The sequence below is a fragment of the Vidua chalybeata genome, chromosome 10 (genome assembly GCF_026979565.1).
Source record: "Vidua chalybeata isolate OUT-0048 chromosome 10, bVidCha1 merged haplotype, whole genome shotgun sequence".
Classification (NCBI taxonomy): domain Eukaryota; kingdom Metazoa; phylum Chordata; class Aves; order Passeriformes; family Viduidae; genus Vidua; species Vidua chalybeata.
Genome location: NC_071539.1, coordinates 9,588,300 through 9,604,674, shown reverse-complemented (window position 1 = coordinate 9,604,674; position 16,375 = coordinate 9,588,300). Strand labels below are relative to the sequence as shown.

Here is a 16,375-nt window from a genome sequence, read left to right as displayed (position 1 = left end):
CAAGACATTCAAGTAAAAGTCTGCACATTCTTGTGGCTCAGCACATCTGCCCCTTGGTACAGCCCCATGGAGCAGCAACCTGGGGCTTTGTCTCAGTTTGTTCCCATTTTACCTGCTGGAAGCTCCCACTGCTCCCAGGCTGTGTTGGGCTATTTCCATTTCACGGCAGCTCCTGGGCACAAGGCCAGTGGAAGGCAGACGCTCTGCCTGGAACAAACCCAAACCAGAGGATTTTTCTTTCTTTTTTTCCTTCTCAATCACAAAAAAAAAAAAAAAAAAAAAAAAAAAAAAAAAAAAAAATATCTTTCTTTTTCTTGAGTTCAAACTGGAAAAGCAGGAATTTCTCTTCACTCCCCTTATAAGGTCACCAGTTTGATCCCCATATGGACCATTCACTTAAGAATTTAACTCAATAATCCTTGTGGGTCCTTTCCAACTCAGAAGATTCTGTGATATCAGTTTATTTTTGTGTTTGTATCTGAGTGAGGGGGTGAGCTCATCCCTGCTTGTGAGCCACATGCACCCATCACTCAGCAAAGGCAGAGGGCAGCATGGCATGGTGAACCTGGGGCTGCCCCGTGCCCTCACCTCTAGCACCAGAACACAGCCAAATAACATCAGGGAGAGCAGAGCCACACACACACAAACACACATGTGTCCCCAGTATAACATGTCCCAACCTCTGCCAGGGAGCAAGAGCCAGAACTGCTCTAGGAAACAGGCATCAGTGCCAGTGGGAAGTGCTGGCTGGCTTCTTAAGCTCAGTGGGAAATGTTCTATCGCTCTCCCTGAGAGCTTCTGTGCTGTGCTCTCCCAGCTAAAGTTGCCCACTGAGCCCCATCCATGCAGTTTGCAAAGCCCCTGTCCCAGCTTGCTGCCGTGAAGGAACAGCCACCCCAAGGCCTCTCATGGTTGCATGGTCCAGCCATGGGCTGAGCTTTTTGGAAAGGGTTACTTCACATTTGACTGTGCCTGCAGAGCTGAAGTGACCTGGGCAGGCGTCAGGGTGTACAGAGCACCTGTGAGCCTGGGAGAGGTCAGAGCTTGGGAGTTGGGGAGACAGAGACCAGATTTCACCATCCATCTGCCCGCCTGCAGCAAGCTCCATCAAAAGGAGGTCAAAAGTAAGACCTGAAAGTGCTTTTCCAGCCCAGACCACTCTCAGACTGTTTGTGCCTCATCCCAGCAGCACACTGGGCTGTTTGACTTACCAGCTCTCACCACAGAAATTCCCACTTGCAGGATGAGAGATGAAACCATTGCTTTAAAACTTCCTACGACCATAGTTAAAAATAAGACTTAGAGCAATAATTTCCCCACTGTTGGTGCCTCAGACCTGAAAAACCTAGTCCTGAACGACCCAGTGGTGTCTCATTTAGCTGGGCAAGCTGTGATCATGATGTCTGTATCCTGGGAGGGAGGCGAGAACATGGTTTCTTGGGGAAAAGTCCTCTCCTTCCCATCCTGTACAAGCCATCAGCTCATCTCCCTGTGTACGAAATGGCAGAGGAAGCTTAAAGCAGACTGAAAATTACACTGAAAATTACACTGCATCTCTCCTGCTCAGTTTTAATTGTAGAGCAAAGAAAGAAGCCCATCGATTCATCCTGCTGGGTAATTAAATGCTTAATGCTATTGACTATAAAGACATTATGGTTCAGCAGCCCAACACTAATGCATTAATAATCGCTTATATCATGGCGAGGAAGGAGCACGAGCTGCTCCTGAGGAGCACGATAGTTACGTGGGATGGGAGCACACAGTGAAAAACCTCAGGGACTGAATTAGTGCCGTGACAACTTGCAGGAGTGAGAGCTCATCCCAGGGAGCAAGGGAACAGGGAAGGGCTAGAAGGACCATGGAGGAGGAGGCAGCCCCTACCCCAGGGAAGTCCCCCTGGCCGTGGCAGGGGGAGGAGAGTCTGAGCTCTGAGCATCAGTGCTGCCCTCAGCACAGGTCTAGGATGTTGTCAGCCATGGGATCAGGAAGATGAATCTGAGCAGTACAACCCTTTTATAACAAGCCATGGCAAAGGCACGAGAACGTCTGCCCACCTCCTGCCGGGCTCTACATTCCCAGTAATTAGCCGTCTGCTTTAGTGTATTTATTATGCACAGGATGTGGAGCACAGGGCAGAGCCTACACATTGCCTGGGATTAAGCACATAAAAGTGAGCTGAGTGAGCACTGCTCCAAGCTGGAGAGGCCGATTTGCTTGCTGGGAGAAGCAGTCAACCCTCAGAACTGCTGTGCCGGTGGCTACTGTGCACTTCCTGAGGGGGGTCTCACCCAGTGAAGGATGGAGGCTGCACTGCCTCCCACCTGCAGGGACCTCAGAGCCCAGCACATGGCAGGAATCCCATGCCCTGTGGACAGCAGGGAATGCTTAAGGGCCATTTATAGAAGATGGAGGAAGGAAGGACCTGCAGCATGACGGGGAGAGCAACCCTTTTCAAGACCATCCTCTGCTGCGTTCTTTTCCACCTCCCCAGGATTGAGGCATTGTCCCTCCAGCCGTGGCATGCTGGGTTACCCCACCTGCAGCCACTTCAGGGACACTGCAGACATGGCCTAAAAAGCCACCAGAGGCAAAATTTCCACCTAAGCTCTCAAATCCATGTCAACAACCCCCTGCCCAAGGATAAGGGGAGCCCACACAGCCCTTCCTGAACTCCAGCATGGAAACCAAAAGCACTTGCATTTTTTTCTGAGCAAACCCAAGTACAGATCATGCTGTCAAACCCTTATTTGATTTGTTTTTCTGGTGGCTCTGCTCCATTTGCCTTCATTACTTTCTCTGCCCTGTGCCATAGTCCAATAATGCAGCATCTGCCCAATAAAAGGTCCATGAATATAATTTACAAGTATTTGGCACCTTCTGCCTTGTCTGGGAGGGCGGGCTCTCTGGGTACACTGCCGATTGGAAAAAGTGGATTTTACAGTCATTCTCAGTGGGGTAAACAACCTCTGAGCACTGTTTGTAGCTTGATTTATCTTCATGAGGTTGCAATTCTCTCAAACATTTGATTCATGGTTTGAAATTGAACCTCTCTAAGTAAATTTCTTTTCAGAGTCTTAAAAAAAATTAAATCTGGAAAGAAAGAAGGGAAGGTGCTATCTTACAGCCCCAGGGAGGAGGAAGAAGGTGCCTCTGGTGCTTTGATTATATCTGAAGGGGAACACTGAGCCCCGGAAGAAGCAGCACTGATGCTCCCAGTGTCCCATCTCCCCAGGTAGAGCAGCCCTGACTGGGTGAGCTGCTGCATTTACTCTAGGAAAGCCTTTCTGAGACTGAGAATACACACCTATGTTGGTACATTTGTGTGTACAACAGCCTCAGTAGGGGTTTGTTGGGTTGTTAGGAAAGAAACATTTCCTGAGGATGCTGTGAGGGTAAGGGAACACATTGCTGTGTCTCCACACTCCTTTGCTCTGAGGCTTTGGGATGTGCCTGTGCAGCGATGGGCAGATGTTGGGGGCTGTGCTGTGGAGCAGTGCTTGCTCTGCACCCTTTTCCAGGAGCAGAATGAATCATCACCACTATGGGTGCCAAACCCTGCACCCTCCGGGCTGGGAGCCTCACAGCCTCATGCCTAAACTTGCTGAAATTGGTGCAGGTGGCATCACCTTGTGCCTTTGGGCTGAGGAGTACCCAAACCAGTTCTGCTGCTGTGCTGGGGCTCATCCTGTGCCTGATCCTCACCCTAGCCCCAGGTATCACTCCCAGGGAAGCTGAGCTCCTCCACACAAACTGCTTCCTGCTGCAGGGCCAGCATCCTCCAGACCCTGAAGGTGATAAAAGTTCCCCAGTGGATGAGCCACAGCCTGGGAGGGAGCAAACCTGTTTGCAAAAGGAGATCTCACTGGGAGAAAAGTCCAGAAGAAAAAGGAGAAATTTAAGGGGAAGTCCAAACATTTCCAGCCACAATGGTACCAGATTTCTCTATTTTAATGGGTTTTCTTTGGCCCCATCACACTGTGGGTGAAGGCTGCCTGTGCAGAGAGGAGAAAGGCAATTTCTGTCCAGGGCTGCCCTGGGCTCTCATGAACACCTGCAGCAGTGCAGGGGTTAACACAGACTTTGGTCTCACCAACCATCTCCTGCCAAAGCCTTGACCAAAAAAAACAGGCTGGGGCAATTGAAAAGGTCCTGAAGACTGGCCAAGTGTAGGGGGATCAAGATCTGTTCCCACTTCTAACACAGGAAAAGGAGACAAGTGCATCACCAGGTGCCTGTTCTGACACCAGCTTTGCTGGAAAACCAGCTAAAGGCAAACCTTGGTGAGTCTAAAAGAGCACAGAGCTGTACTTGCACTCTCATGACTGCAGGGTTAGTGCAGTGCTTCACAGCCTGAGCTTCACCCTCTTGGTGTTGAAAGGTGCATTTAGCACAGAAATGACTGGAGGGTGCAGAAATGCACCAAGCAGGAAGTCACACTTTGCTTACTCATATTGAGCCATCTCTCTCTTGCCCAGTGCCTCAGACCAAAGGGGCACAAAATCAGGACCCATTTTTCTACCTCTGCTGCCTTTGCTCTCACCTGCAGAAAGGAGATCCTGCTCCTGCCACCACTGAGTCTGGAGCAAAGGCAGTGAACAGGGGGGTTCAGAGGTATAGCAGCATCCTGCCTGGTTGCTTTCTGGGAAAAAAAAGTTAAATCCTTCTCTTGTGGGATAAGTCAGGTTTTACGGGCATGGAGCAGCCTCTTGGAGGAGGAAAAATTAGAGCAGAAGGTCCTGAAGATGCCAACAAGTGCCCTCTGGCCACATCACACTCATGAGTGTCCCAGCTACCAAAAGCAGTTGCTGTGGGGTGATCTGTGAATTCACACCCTCTGGTGCTGCAGCACAGGAGGGGACCTGCCCTCACCAGCAAGGAGGGGACACAGCTGAAGCAAGTCCCTTGGCAGAGCAGGATTGTGCTGGACTGCAGTGGGACCATGTCTGTGCTTGGAGATGCTCTGGCTCCCTCTGGGTATTAAATCAAAAGGATACCAGATTGCTTGGCCTGGTCTTTCCTGTTGTTTTAAATTGTTCTCCCAATTCCTGGCTCAAGCATAGTGACAAAAATCATCACTGTGACAGAAAAGCTGAGTTTTGGGACATCCTGAATGGGACTGAAGATCCCCAAACCTGTTTCTAGTAGGTTTGGAGAGGAAACCATGGACGATGCAGAGGATGCCTCACTGCTGACCCCAGCCTCTCCCAACACACACCTGCCGAATAAAATTGTACCAGTGTTAGCCAAAGGACATTTTCAGTTCTGTAGCTGCTGGGCTGGGGAGATGTTGAACTGCTGGGGCGAGGAAGCAGGCCAGGAGCTGGGAGGAACAGCAAGAAGACACAGAGAATTCCTCCCAGTGCCTGAGGAGATGCTCGCAGATACAGATAGGTAAAATAGGAGATGCTTGCCCTTCAGACCAGTCTCAGCTCCAAGGGTAGGTGGTTTCCTACTGCAACCACTGGCTTTTGGAATAGAGTTAAACTGTTACATCTCCCAGCTATGTCTGCCCAGAGACAATCAGCACAGAGACAAAAATTGTACTAGGAAGAAAAATCTTTAAATGTTTCTACTGTCACACTCACCCCACCCCACTGGGTGCAAATGGGTGCTTTTCAGCCCAGTTATTACCACTTACTGTGTTTTCTTTCTTTTGGCTTTTCGTTGCTGTACATATAATTCAACCATCCTTAACTGAATCAGTAGAAATTCATCTTATCTATCTCCTTTCTTCCTTAGGAAGGGCCTGAAGGAGTCTTCACCCAGCCCTCATCTTGCAGATGATGCTTGAGCACAGCACTTGCTGCTGTGTTTCAGGTTCCTGCCAGATGGACTCACCGCCTGTTGGTAGGGATTGCCACAGAAAAATAGGAACGAAACCCAGCTCAAAGCATTTGCTTTTCCATCTGTGCTAGGCGGTTGTTGAAATCAGCGCCGGCAGAGAGGTTTGGAGCTGATGCCAGAATAAGTTTGGAGAAGTGAAGAGCTGTAGAGAGACGTGGATCTTCCTTTAGCCAGAGCAGAAATCACTGGAAAACACCAGAAGAGCAAAGAGCTCACAAACCACGATGCAAAAAAGTCAGCTTGAGCCTGGCATTGCTAGCTGGCTCCCAGGATGGCTTGGGGCTGTAGGTGTGGGAGACAAGAGCAGGGCAGGCAGCAGCAATATCCTCCCTTCTCCTCATTAATACAGCGGTGAGGCTTGATGGGTCTCCTAAATTATAATGTCTTTCTTGTCATTAACTTGATTTCTTTCTGGTGACAGCTGCAGCAAATTGGCCCCAGCTGCTCTGAGCAAGGGATGAGAAATTAAAAGGAATTAAACAAGCCAAGTGCTGGAGGGGTTGGTGTGCAGGGGAGGGGGTGCTTTGGGCCAGAGATGGCTGAGCATGGCATGGCATGGCATGGCATGGCATGGCATGGCATGGCATGGCATGGCATGGCATGGCATGCAGTCATGGGGGTAGTAGGAAATGCCAGGAAGGGATAAATGGGCCCAGGGCTCATGCTTCTCCCTGCAAGCAGGATACTGAAAAGGTGCCTGCCACAGTGAGGTCTGTCTGGGGAGGGGGCAGCCCTATGTGTGCTGAGGCTGCTGCCATGCAAGAGGACACATGGGAGCTCCTCAGGGATTCCCCCCTCCAAGGAACATTCCCTGCCTGGGGATGAAGGAGGACAGTGCTGCTGAGATTCTTTGTAAGCGGGTACAAGCAGGTCTCAGGCAGCAAGAAGTTTTTGTCAGCTGTCCTGGAAGAGGCCAGGCACAAGAACTGAGGAAAACCAGATCTATGTGTGTGTCTCCATTTTCTGCTGCCTTTTGGCAGCTCTTGCCCCTGAGGCATTGCCTGCCCTGCCAGGGCATGGAGATGGTCTTGGAGAACCAGTCCATCAGTCTCTGCCAAATACCTGCGGGGAACCTGTGTCATCCCATCCTGGCAGCCCCAGGCTGATTCCTGTGTGAAATACAGCTTTTGACCTGGCTTGTAGCCCCAGGGCCAGCTGGAACCATCCTGTGCCTGATGCAAGCTCCGGGAGTGGGCAGGAGGGGATGTCTCATGCTCAGTCTCAGCATCCTTAATGTGAGATGGTCATTAATGTGACACAGTCACTCCACCCGCCCAGGAAAGATAACAAGAAAGATGAGTTTGGCCTCCCAGTCCTCTCAGACAGCTTTTTCCAATGTGCCACATTAAATAGTCCTGAACTGAGAAGACAAACTCACCCTGGCTGCCATGATAAGCACAAAGAGTGATAAACCCACGTAATTAAAGTCTGCCAGTGTAATAACATTGCAGCGGAGACAGCTGGAGTCTAGCCCTGAGCCTGGGTCCATACCTTGGGTTTTACTTGTTTTCATTCAAACTTAGTTTGGAGAGATTCAGCCCAAGCACTGCTGGGTGCCAGGAGGGAGGGGAAAATGCCATCTGGGCATGGTGGAGTGGAGGAGCTGTTGTTCCCTTCCTGGCTGTAACACAGAGAAGTCCTTAGCAGAAGCAAACACCTCAAAACCGTATTTGAAGAGGAGCTGACCTTATAGAAAAGCCCATGGTTCATAAGGAGGCATTTCCCTTTGAGGTACTACACCATTGCCCTTAGAAGCCTGGGCAGGGACAATAGGGACTGGTCAGGGACCACTTTAACTGGTCCTAAATATATAGAACACTAGATTAAAGTTAGTTTTTTCCCATCTGGGCTTCCCAGCCTTCCTCTTCATGTTGGAATTTGCTCCATCCCAATGAGACCCCAAGGGCTGATGCCCCCTCATCCACCACATCCCACCCAGGGGACATCCCACCTGGGATGTGTGTGCTGGGGACCCTAAGCACAGCTTGTGGGCTGTAGGAAAGCTCTTTGCAGACTGTTGTTCTCCAGGTCAGTCTCAGGGCCCTGAGCCCAATGCCCCCAGTCCTGCCAGCAATCACAGCCAGCTGTTAGCAGTCCCCACTTGCCTCAGAGCTCAGCCATCCAGCCGACTTTAATCCACTTACCGCAGCGCTAATTATCTTTGCTCACATTAATTTTTTTTTAACCAAAGTGTCCCCATGAACAAAATTAAGCATCACACAAGCTTCTCTGACATAAATTCTGCCATCTTTAGCAACCACAGTTGCTACAGGAGAAGATGTGGGCTAACCTCTCTCTTTCTAACCCATAGTGGCAGGGTTTTAACCCTGCCCCAGCTGACTCCCGTGAAGGTGCCCAGTGGCTTTAATTGTCCCTGCTAGACTGGGGAAGGACAGAGGTGCAAGGCACAGTGCCCTTCCCCTCACCCTGCCAGCAGGACAGTGGGATTTCAGACACAGAACAACACACAGTCCTTCACTTCTTGGAGATGCCCTTTGTTCCTCTAGCTCTAGTGTTTTCCCTCCCTGTGTGCCCTAAGGTCAGGAGATGTGGGGTGCAAGGACCCCCTCACTTCCCTGCACGTAGCCTCGTCCCTCCAGGGCTGTTGGGTTTGCTGTGACATAGAGGAGACTGTCCCTGGTGCAGGTGACAGTCACAGTGCACCACTGCTGAGTCAGCCTGAGCATCCAGAGCTGCACCTGAGCTCTTCCACCCAGGCTGCCTCTTCCCAGCCTCCCTGCAGTGCCTGGCTGTCTGGAAGCTGATTTCTGTGAGAATCCTGGCTCTTGGAGAAGCCACTGAGGAGCCAGGCAGGAAGATGGGCTGCCTCTGCCTAAAAACTGAGCCCAGAGGTGTCCCTGAGGAGCAGAATCAAATTCTACATATATACCCTAGGGGCTGGACTAGAGAACATTCAAAGGTCCCTTCTAACCTGAACTATTCCATGATTCTGTGATTTCTTGTTGTCTGCTTGCCTCCTTGCCTGTCTCGTGTTGCCCATCACCTTCTGTAGGCACTATGTGTTGTCTTTTCACCGCCAGCACTAGCCTGGAATAAGGGGAATAAATGAAATATGGTTCAAAAAGCAGCCTAAGCTCAAACCCAGCACAGCTTCCAGACTTCTACATTTTCCTGCTTCCCTCCTCCCCTAACAAAGCCTGGGATCTTGGTAGGAAAGGCTGCTGTGCTGCATCCATGGCTGGGCAGCCCAAACCTGCCCCCTGCCCTGACCTAGACAGGGACTGCTCATTCCCAGGCTCACAAGGGCTTTGCCAAATTCACACTGTACGTGCTTTCTCCATCCCATGGCTGTGTGAAGGAAGGGAAAAACAACCCTTCCCTTGAAACCATTTTCCCTTGAAAAGGGGCAGAAAAAATCCGCTGGCACACTCTGGAGCCATTTATCATGGCTACAAATATACAAGGCAATTGCTGCAAAACTTGAGTTTGGCTCTGTAAAGGAAAAAAAACCCACCCCATGCTTGTTGCAAATAATCACAGCGCAAAAAAAAAGCCTTACAAGGCTGGGGCAGCCTCATAGATGAATTGCTTTTTAATCCCCAAAGCTCTGGTGATAAATCTTTTCACTGGACGCTCTGGAGATACTGTGTCACTCAGGGCATGCAGCAGCGTCGGGGAAAACAGCTCCAGGAGCTGAGCTGGCACGGGGGGACAGGAGGGTTCTCCTGCAGACAGGAGCAGGTGATTAGGCAGGAGTTGGCAGTTGGACAGAAGCTGCTATAAGTCTGGGAGGACAGATGGACAAGTTTTGGGGAACAGCTCTTCAGAAACAAAGTGTTTGGAGAGGAGATGGTGGCATGCAGCCCAACCTGACCACGTGCTCCATATTGCAGGGACAGAGAGATGCTTCTCCCAGCTCCGAGCAAAGACAGAGCAATGGCATCCACACACTCCCTGCATCTCTTGGCCCCTTAATTTACCTCTACTCTGACCCATCTGGGGTTCCTTGGGCTCTGAAATATTTATTTGACTCCCAGGCAGTATTTTGGAATGCTCCTTCTGCCCAACAATCCTGAAGAACCAGTCAGGTGCTAAAGGGGTGAGAGCAGTGGGGACAACTTGCCCATCCTTGCCTTCTGCATTTTCCCATCCCACAGGGCCTTTTGCTTCTATATCACCTCCCTGGGAGGAATAATCCCTCTAATTTATACTGGGAAGGTGGCAGGGGCCAGGCTGATCCTGAGGGCTCAGGGCAGTTTGGAGCACCGTTCTTGGAGCAAACAGCTCCGTAATTCCCTTCCTGGGGCTGCAGTGAGCCTGAGGCAGGAAGGAGTCATCAACCACTGTCTTCCCAGTGGTGGAGAGGTATAAAATGTTCTTCATGAAACCATTCTCCCTGAGAAGATCAGTTCCTTTTTTATTAAGTTTCATGCATTCATTAATTATAGGATTTAAGGACTTGCCCAGCAGCCTTTGATTCCAGCATCTCTGGGGAGCCTGGCTGGCATGTGGTACCCGGGAAGTGTCCACATCATCAAAACCCAGCCCATACATCTCCACCCAGGAACTGCCACCAGCTGTGCTGCAGCTACATCTCTGACAAGCCTTTGGGATGCTTTTCAGGGTGACCCTGGCCCAGCTGTGCACGTGGAGTGGGTGGTGGGGCAGCCCCAACATCACCACCCAATATATCAGGGCTTGAGCTGCATATTCCCCTCGTGCATCTGAGAGAGGAGAATTTGGAGTCACCAAGGGGGATGGGGAGTCCCAGGACAGGAGATGCCTGGGCAGCTGTGAACACAAGGCTGGATAAAGGCAAAGCCGGTGCCTCACCTTTCTGGCTGCTCTGGACTCCATCCCAGCTGTGCCGCAACCAAGGATTCTGTAAAAAAACCCTGGGAACACACATTCTGACACATTCTGACACAGACCAAGGCACTTGAGCTGCAGCAGCCACAGCTATATCCCTGCACAGCCTGGCTGTTCAGGAACAGCAGGAAAAGTTTGCCCTCGTGCAGCATGAGGGACCCAAACTCCACACAGGCGTCTGTCACTACATTATAAAATACTATTGACTGCCTATTAAAAAGCCATTCCCTGGAGATTTGTGGCTGAGGAAGCAGCTGGGTGAAGTGAGACAGGGCAATAATGACCATCAAGGAGGCATCAGTCACATCCACCCACGCAGCAGCCACAAGGGGCCCCACATGGCTGCCAGGGTGCTGTGTGCCCTGCCAGGACCATCACTGACAGGAGAGAGAGAGAGAGGATGTAATAGACAGATCTCAATGTCCTCAGTCACACTGACATCCTCCAGAGAGAGGCTGCAAGCAGTCAGCAAGACCCTGAAACACAAAGTTACTGCAGCCCAATGCCCACCCTCACCCAGCAACACCCACCAGGACCCCTCAAGGGCCAAGGAAGGGCTTTGCCCATGGCAGACCTGGCTGTGGGATGGGGAGCAGGGAAAGCCAGCTGCACTGCCTCTGAACTAGGGATTGGGTAGATGGGGGCAGGAGGGAGTGTGCAAGCCCCAAACCCTGCCTCTTCTCGGTCACTGGCCTGGCTATGGTCCCATGCAATGGGCTTAGGAGAGGCTGGAAGGAAATAGCAGCTGCCAGTGCTCTGCCTGGGGCTTGCTCATCCAGTATTTCTGCTCAAGAAAGCCCCAGGCTATCCCATGCTGACCAGAGGCACGGCCATGTGATGCTGAGCCAGGGGAGCCTCCAAGAGCTGGCTGTGAGGGAATTGGGGTTGAGAAAGTAGTGCAAAACAAGAGCTCAAACTGCTTGGGCAGTCCCTTAGCTCCCATTTCAGATCCTCAATATTTCATCCTGCAGGACCTGGTGTACACGGGGAAGGCAGCAGCATTGATCTCAGACAGGAAATCGATGGGTCCTTCCAGCCTGGGAGAGCATGACCAGCCAGCCCACGCTCCCTGGCATTTTCGTGACATTTTCCAAGCCGTGTGTCTGGGGAAGGAGTGATGGCCACGGCTCTAGAGGCAGCTGTCCCTCTGCAAAGGCCCCAGCCCTAGCTCAGCCTGAGAGGCCAGGAAGGGTGCAGGCATCCCACTTGTGCCCTCCCTGCCATGCCCTCAGTGTCCCTGGACCTGCAGACCCACCACAGCAGCGGTACCCCCAGGGAGATCTGGTGAAACAGCCCTGGTGTCCATCACCCTGGCACGTGGCCCATCCACCACCCTCCCCAGGAGCATGGCCTGAGCTCAGTCCCATGCTGGAAGCAGAGCTGGGTGCCAGGGGACAAGCAAAATCAGGCCAGTGGCTTTTTTTAATTCTCAGTGAGGCTCAGCCCATGCAGGGCAGGGATGGAGGAGGGTTCCCCACATTCCCCTCAAGTTCAGGTGACCACAGTGGGCAGAGGAGGAAGAGATTAGCACTCAGCACATGCTAGTCAGAGAGGGGAGAGGGGAGCATATTCATGTGACACAGACAGCTATGGAGCTCTGCCTTGGCACTACAGACAGCCTGGAGCCTTTGTTCCATATTCTCCCCTTGGACTCCAGCTCTGGAGGGAGCAGCTGTGCTTCTTCCCTTGCCCTCAAAGGGCTGGGAATGCAGGGCATGAGAAAGGCTGGGAGCAAGGAGCTGTACCAGCACCTGCAGCCAGGCACCAGCTGGCACCACTGAAGAGATGTGCCAGAAAATCAGGGTTACACTGGTGCCAGAGAGCCCTGAAGAGGTCTCAAGGGAGAAGGCACCCACAGACTATATTTTCCCCATGGGATTTTTCCACAATCCCATGCAAACCTCTCACACACCTCTGGATCTCAGCCCAGGTGCAAGCACCTCTGGGGGCACCCATCCATCCCTGTGTCCCAAAATGGCCTGGGATGCCTAAGTCCCCAGCTCCAGTACCTGCGAGTTCACCCCCCTGGGCCAGGAGGGATGGAATATTTTTAGGGATTGCTGACATATCCCTGACATAGAAGTCAGCTGTCCCCACACCACAAGGGATGCCCTGGCCTTGGTCAGGCCTGGTGCTGAGGACAGTGGGATGCATTGCTATGCATCCAGGACACAGCAAGGTCACTGCCACCATGTCCCTGGAGCAGTGCTGCTGATGCAACCAGCCTTTCCACCCCAGTGGGACAGCACAGTGAGGCAGGGATCCCCCATCGCTCCTGCCCCGCTCCCCAGCACAGGATGAATGCCACAGTCAGATGGATGCTGGCAATGAGGAAAGCTGGTCCCAGAGTCCTTCCCTGCCCTCCCACTCTTCAGCAGATGGACATTGCATGCGTGGTGGCCTGGCCCCTCTCCATGTCCTCCAGCTCGTGCTCCTCGGCGTCAGAGAGGGGCAGCCCGTTGGTGCCGGGCACGGGCTCGCACTCCGTGCTGCGGGTGGTGGTGCGGGTGACGCTGGGCGAGTACTTCCGTGCCCACGGCGGGCGGTGGCCGGGGCGGCACATCACCTCCTTGAACATCTCCCGGAAACGGGTGGACATCAGGTTGTAGAGGATGGGGTTGGCAGCCGAGCTCAGGTAGAAAAAGACACCTGAGATGATGTGGACGTACTGGAACATGTGGAGCATGTTGCTGGTCCAGGTGGATACAAAACTCCAGACAAGGCGGTCGGTGTGGAAAGGAGCCCAGCAGATGCCAAACACCACCACCAGCACAACTGTGGGGAGACAAGGAACCGGTGTTACTGGGGGGATGGGGATTACTAACCCCACAGAGATCTCCAGTCCCTGGACAAGCACTGCCCCATTTCAGCTTTGGCCATAGCAGAGAAGCACGAGAAGGATGAAGGAGAGGGGAAAGGTCCCCTCAGTGCCTTCTGGACTTGTCATGGAAGGGCTGGAGGTCTGGACAGGATCTCCTCTCTCCATCTCCTGCCAGTGCTATTTCTGTGCTGCACTTCTCCACTCCTCACTGGCAGGCAGCTGGCCCTGTCACAGCCATGCGGCGCAGCTGGGGGACTCAGTCCCTAGTTAGCATCCAGCCCCCGGAAACCTGCCACGTGCACCAGCAAAGTCCAAGGAGCATGAGCTATTTGAGACCTTTCCTTGTGCTCTGGTTTTGATTTTGTTTTATAACCCAGCTCTGCTGATGGAAAGGAAAGGATGTAGGTATGTATATGTACAGGTAATCCTGGGGTCCTCTGCCATACCCATGCCACAGTGCATCTCTGTGGCATGCAGGGCAGGTCCCCCTTTGTCCCCAGGCCAGCCCAAGTGCCTTGGAAAGCAGAGTTACCATGTGTCTGGGAGGTGGTAGAGAAGCAGCCCTTGCTGTGCCTTTGGGCTGGGCAATCTGCCATGGCTGTGCCATCACGGACTGGGAGCGTGTGGAGGTCAGTGTGCCGGGGAAAGGCAGCTACCCGAGGGCAGCCAGCTCCCACTCCTGGGAAGGGGGCCAGAATCTCTGGGAACCATGCTGGAGAGGGGTGCAATAGTGAAGAGCAGTGGGAAAGAGGATGTTTCAATCCAGCCTTGGGTCATTGCCCTGTTAGAGTTACAGAAGCTGTAGGGCTGGGCAGAAGTGCTGCCCTTCTGGGAAACCCCACCACTGCCACCAGCATTTGAGGTCTGGGTGGAGGGATGGGGAGTGAGTTCCCCCATCCCAACCCACCTCCTTTCTCTTTCTCATCCTGCACTTCCCTCAAGAAGGGGATACAGTATGGCTTGGAGGGAGCTGGCCCAAGCAATCCTTACTGCTGGACTAGAATCACCAGATCTGCCTTTGCCCCAACACCTCATAAGCCAGACCCACAGCCTTCCTCTGGGATGACCCAGCTGTGGTGCTCTGGACTGTCCATGACTCAGTTCCCCCCCAGCATCCTCCCAACACAGCCTGGGGAGATAATCCCTGGCTCTGCCATGCCCAGCACCGACTCACACAGCATCTTTGTGACCTGCCTCCTCTTGACTTTCTTCTGCCCCTGGGGGTTGTGGCAGTTGCGGCTGCTGCTGGTCTTGGCTCCCAAGGCTTCCAGCATCTTTTCTTTCTTGAGCTGCAGGCCAATGAGAAGGTAGAGGACACTGATGGTCCCCATGGGCAGGAAGAAGAAGAGGATGGTGGTGACCTGGATGATGAGATTGTAGGTCAAGCGTGGTTTCACAAGGGTGCAGATCTCTGAATCGGGCACCCGCCCCCGTCCTGGCACATAGAGAGGCTGCAGCCCATGGAGGCTGGTGTTGGGGATGGAGCAGACGACCGACAAGACCCAGATGGTGACAATGACCCTCTTGGCGTGGTTCCTGGTCACCACATACTTGGCTTTGAGCGGGTGCACCACAGCGATGTAGCGCTCCACACTCAGGGCTGTGACGTTGAGGATGGAGGCGAAGCAGACGGCCTCGAAGAGCAGCGTCTTGAAATAGCAGCCGCTGGCCCCCAGCAGGAAGGGATAGTTGCTCCACATGTCATAGAGCTCCAGTGGCATCCCCAGCAGCAGCACCAGCAGGTCTGACACGGCCAGGCTGAACAGGTAGTAGTTGGTGGGCGTCCTCATGAACCGGTGCCGGAGGATGACGATGCAGGTGAGCGTGTTGCCCACAGCCCCCACCAAGAAGATCAGCAGGTAAATGACACAGACTGGGACAAAGAAGTTGGACCGTCGAGGTCCCAGGTACTTATCCCGCAGCTGCTCCTCTGTCAGGTTGGCATCCTTAGGGTCGAAAAAGGTCTCTGCATGAGTCCTGTTGCTGAGATCAGGGCTGATGGGCTCCACAGGGAAGTCTCGCTGGGGCAGGGGGAACTCGGAACTGGAGCAGTTGACATAGGGATTCATGGCTGTGGAGAGATGGAGAGGTTTTTGGGATGCTTTCCCAACTTCTCTGCTCCCCCTGCTCCCATTGTCCCTTTCCCCACTGGTGTCAGGATGCCGGGATTCTGCTGATCACCAGGGCTCTGCTCTCCTGCACCCATCCTGCCCCAAACACAGCCTTTCCTCTGTGAAACCACACAAAACCTCCACCTAAACTCTCTCGGGCTTCTCAAGTGTTTCCTGCCCCATTTCCCATCCACAAACAAACCTGGCAGCTCCCCAGTCCACCTCAGCCCCTCTGCCCCATGAGGGGAATGTCAGCAGGGCTATCCTCTTTTCCTGCGCTGTAAGCAGAGCAGGATACAACCCCAAAAATCTCTCCTGGCAGCAGTTCTAGCAGATATGTAGAAGGGCTGGCAGGGCAACCAATAAAACAGTCAGAGGGAAAATTGATTTTCCAACATGATAAGGACTTACGGCTTGTTGGGAAACTCCAGATGAACGCTGAGGTCCTACTACCCCTGCGCCGGACAGGGACAGGGTCAGGGCTGGGGAGGGAGCGTGGGAGGGGATGGAGACTTCACTGCCTTAAGAGGCAGGCAAATGAAATCCTGCCGCTGCTTTCCCCTCGGAGCTCAGCTCGGAGAAGCCGACTGCCCTTATCCACCTTCTCCCTCGTGTCTGCTGTCAGCTGAGAGGCTGGGGGCTGTGCCAGGGGCTTCTCTTTCTACCTCTGGCCAAACAAATCGCGGTGCCGAGACCCTGCCCCTGCCAGGGGCTGGCTCCTTATTTGCAAAGCAGCACTGACAAAAAGCTGCCCTTCAGAGAGAGGAAA

General features: G+C 52.9%; 1 protein-coding gene across 1 annotated transcript; it reads right to left on the bottom strand.

Annotated features, from left to right (window-relative positions):
• Nucleotides 1-13,045: 13,045 nt before the first annotated feature.
• On the bottom strand, nucleotides 13,046-15,564 carry NMUR1 (neuromedin U receptor 1). Its single transcript, XM_053952178.1, has 2 exons — nucleotides 14,670-15,564; nucleotides 13,046-13,449 (listed from the first exon to the last, which is right to left on the bottom strand). The coding sequence occupies exons 1-2, from the start codon at nucleotides 15,562-15,564 to the stop codon at nucleotides 13,046-13,048; spliced, it is 1,299 nt and encodes a 432-aa protein (XP_053808153.1).
• Between the last annotated feature and the right edge of the window lie 811 nt (nucleotides 15,565-16,375).

What these genes read in the sequence shown, in the direction of transcription:
- NMUR1 (XM_053952178.1), bottom strand. Translation starts at nt 15,564, where the DNA reads ATGAATCCCTATGTCAACTGCTCCAGTTCCGAGTTCCCCCTGCCCCAG. An exon ending in GCAGGTCACAAAGATGCTGT is followed by an intron (nt 13,450 to 14,669) that starts GTGAGTCGGTGC and finishes GTCTCCCCACAG; the next exon opens with TTGTGCTGGTGGTGGTGTTT.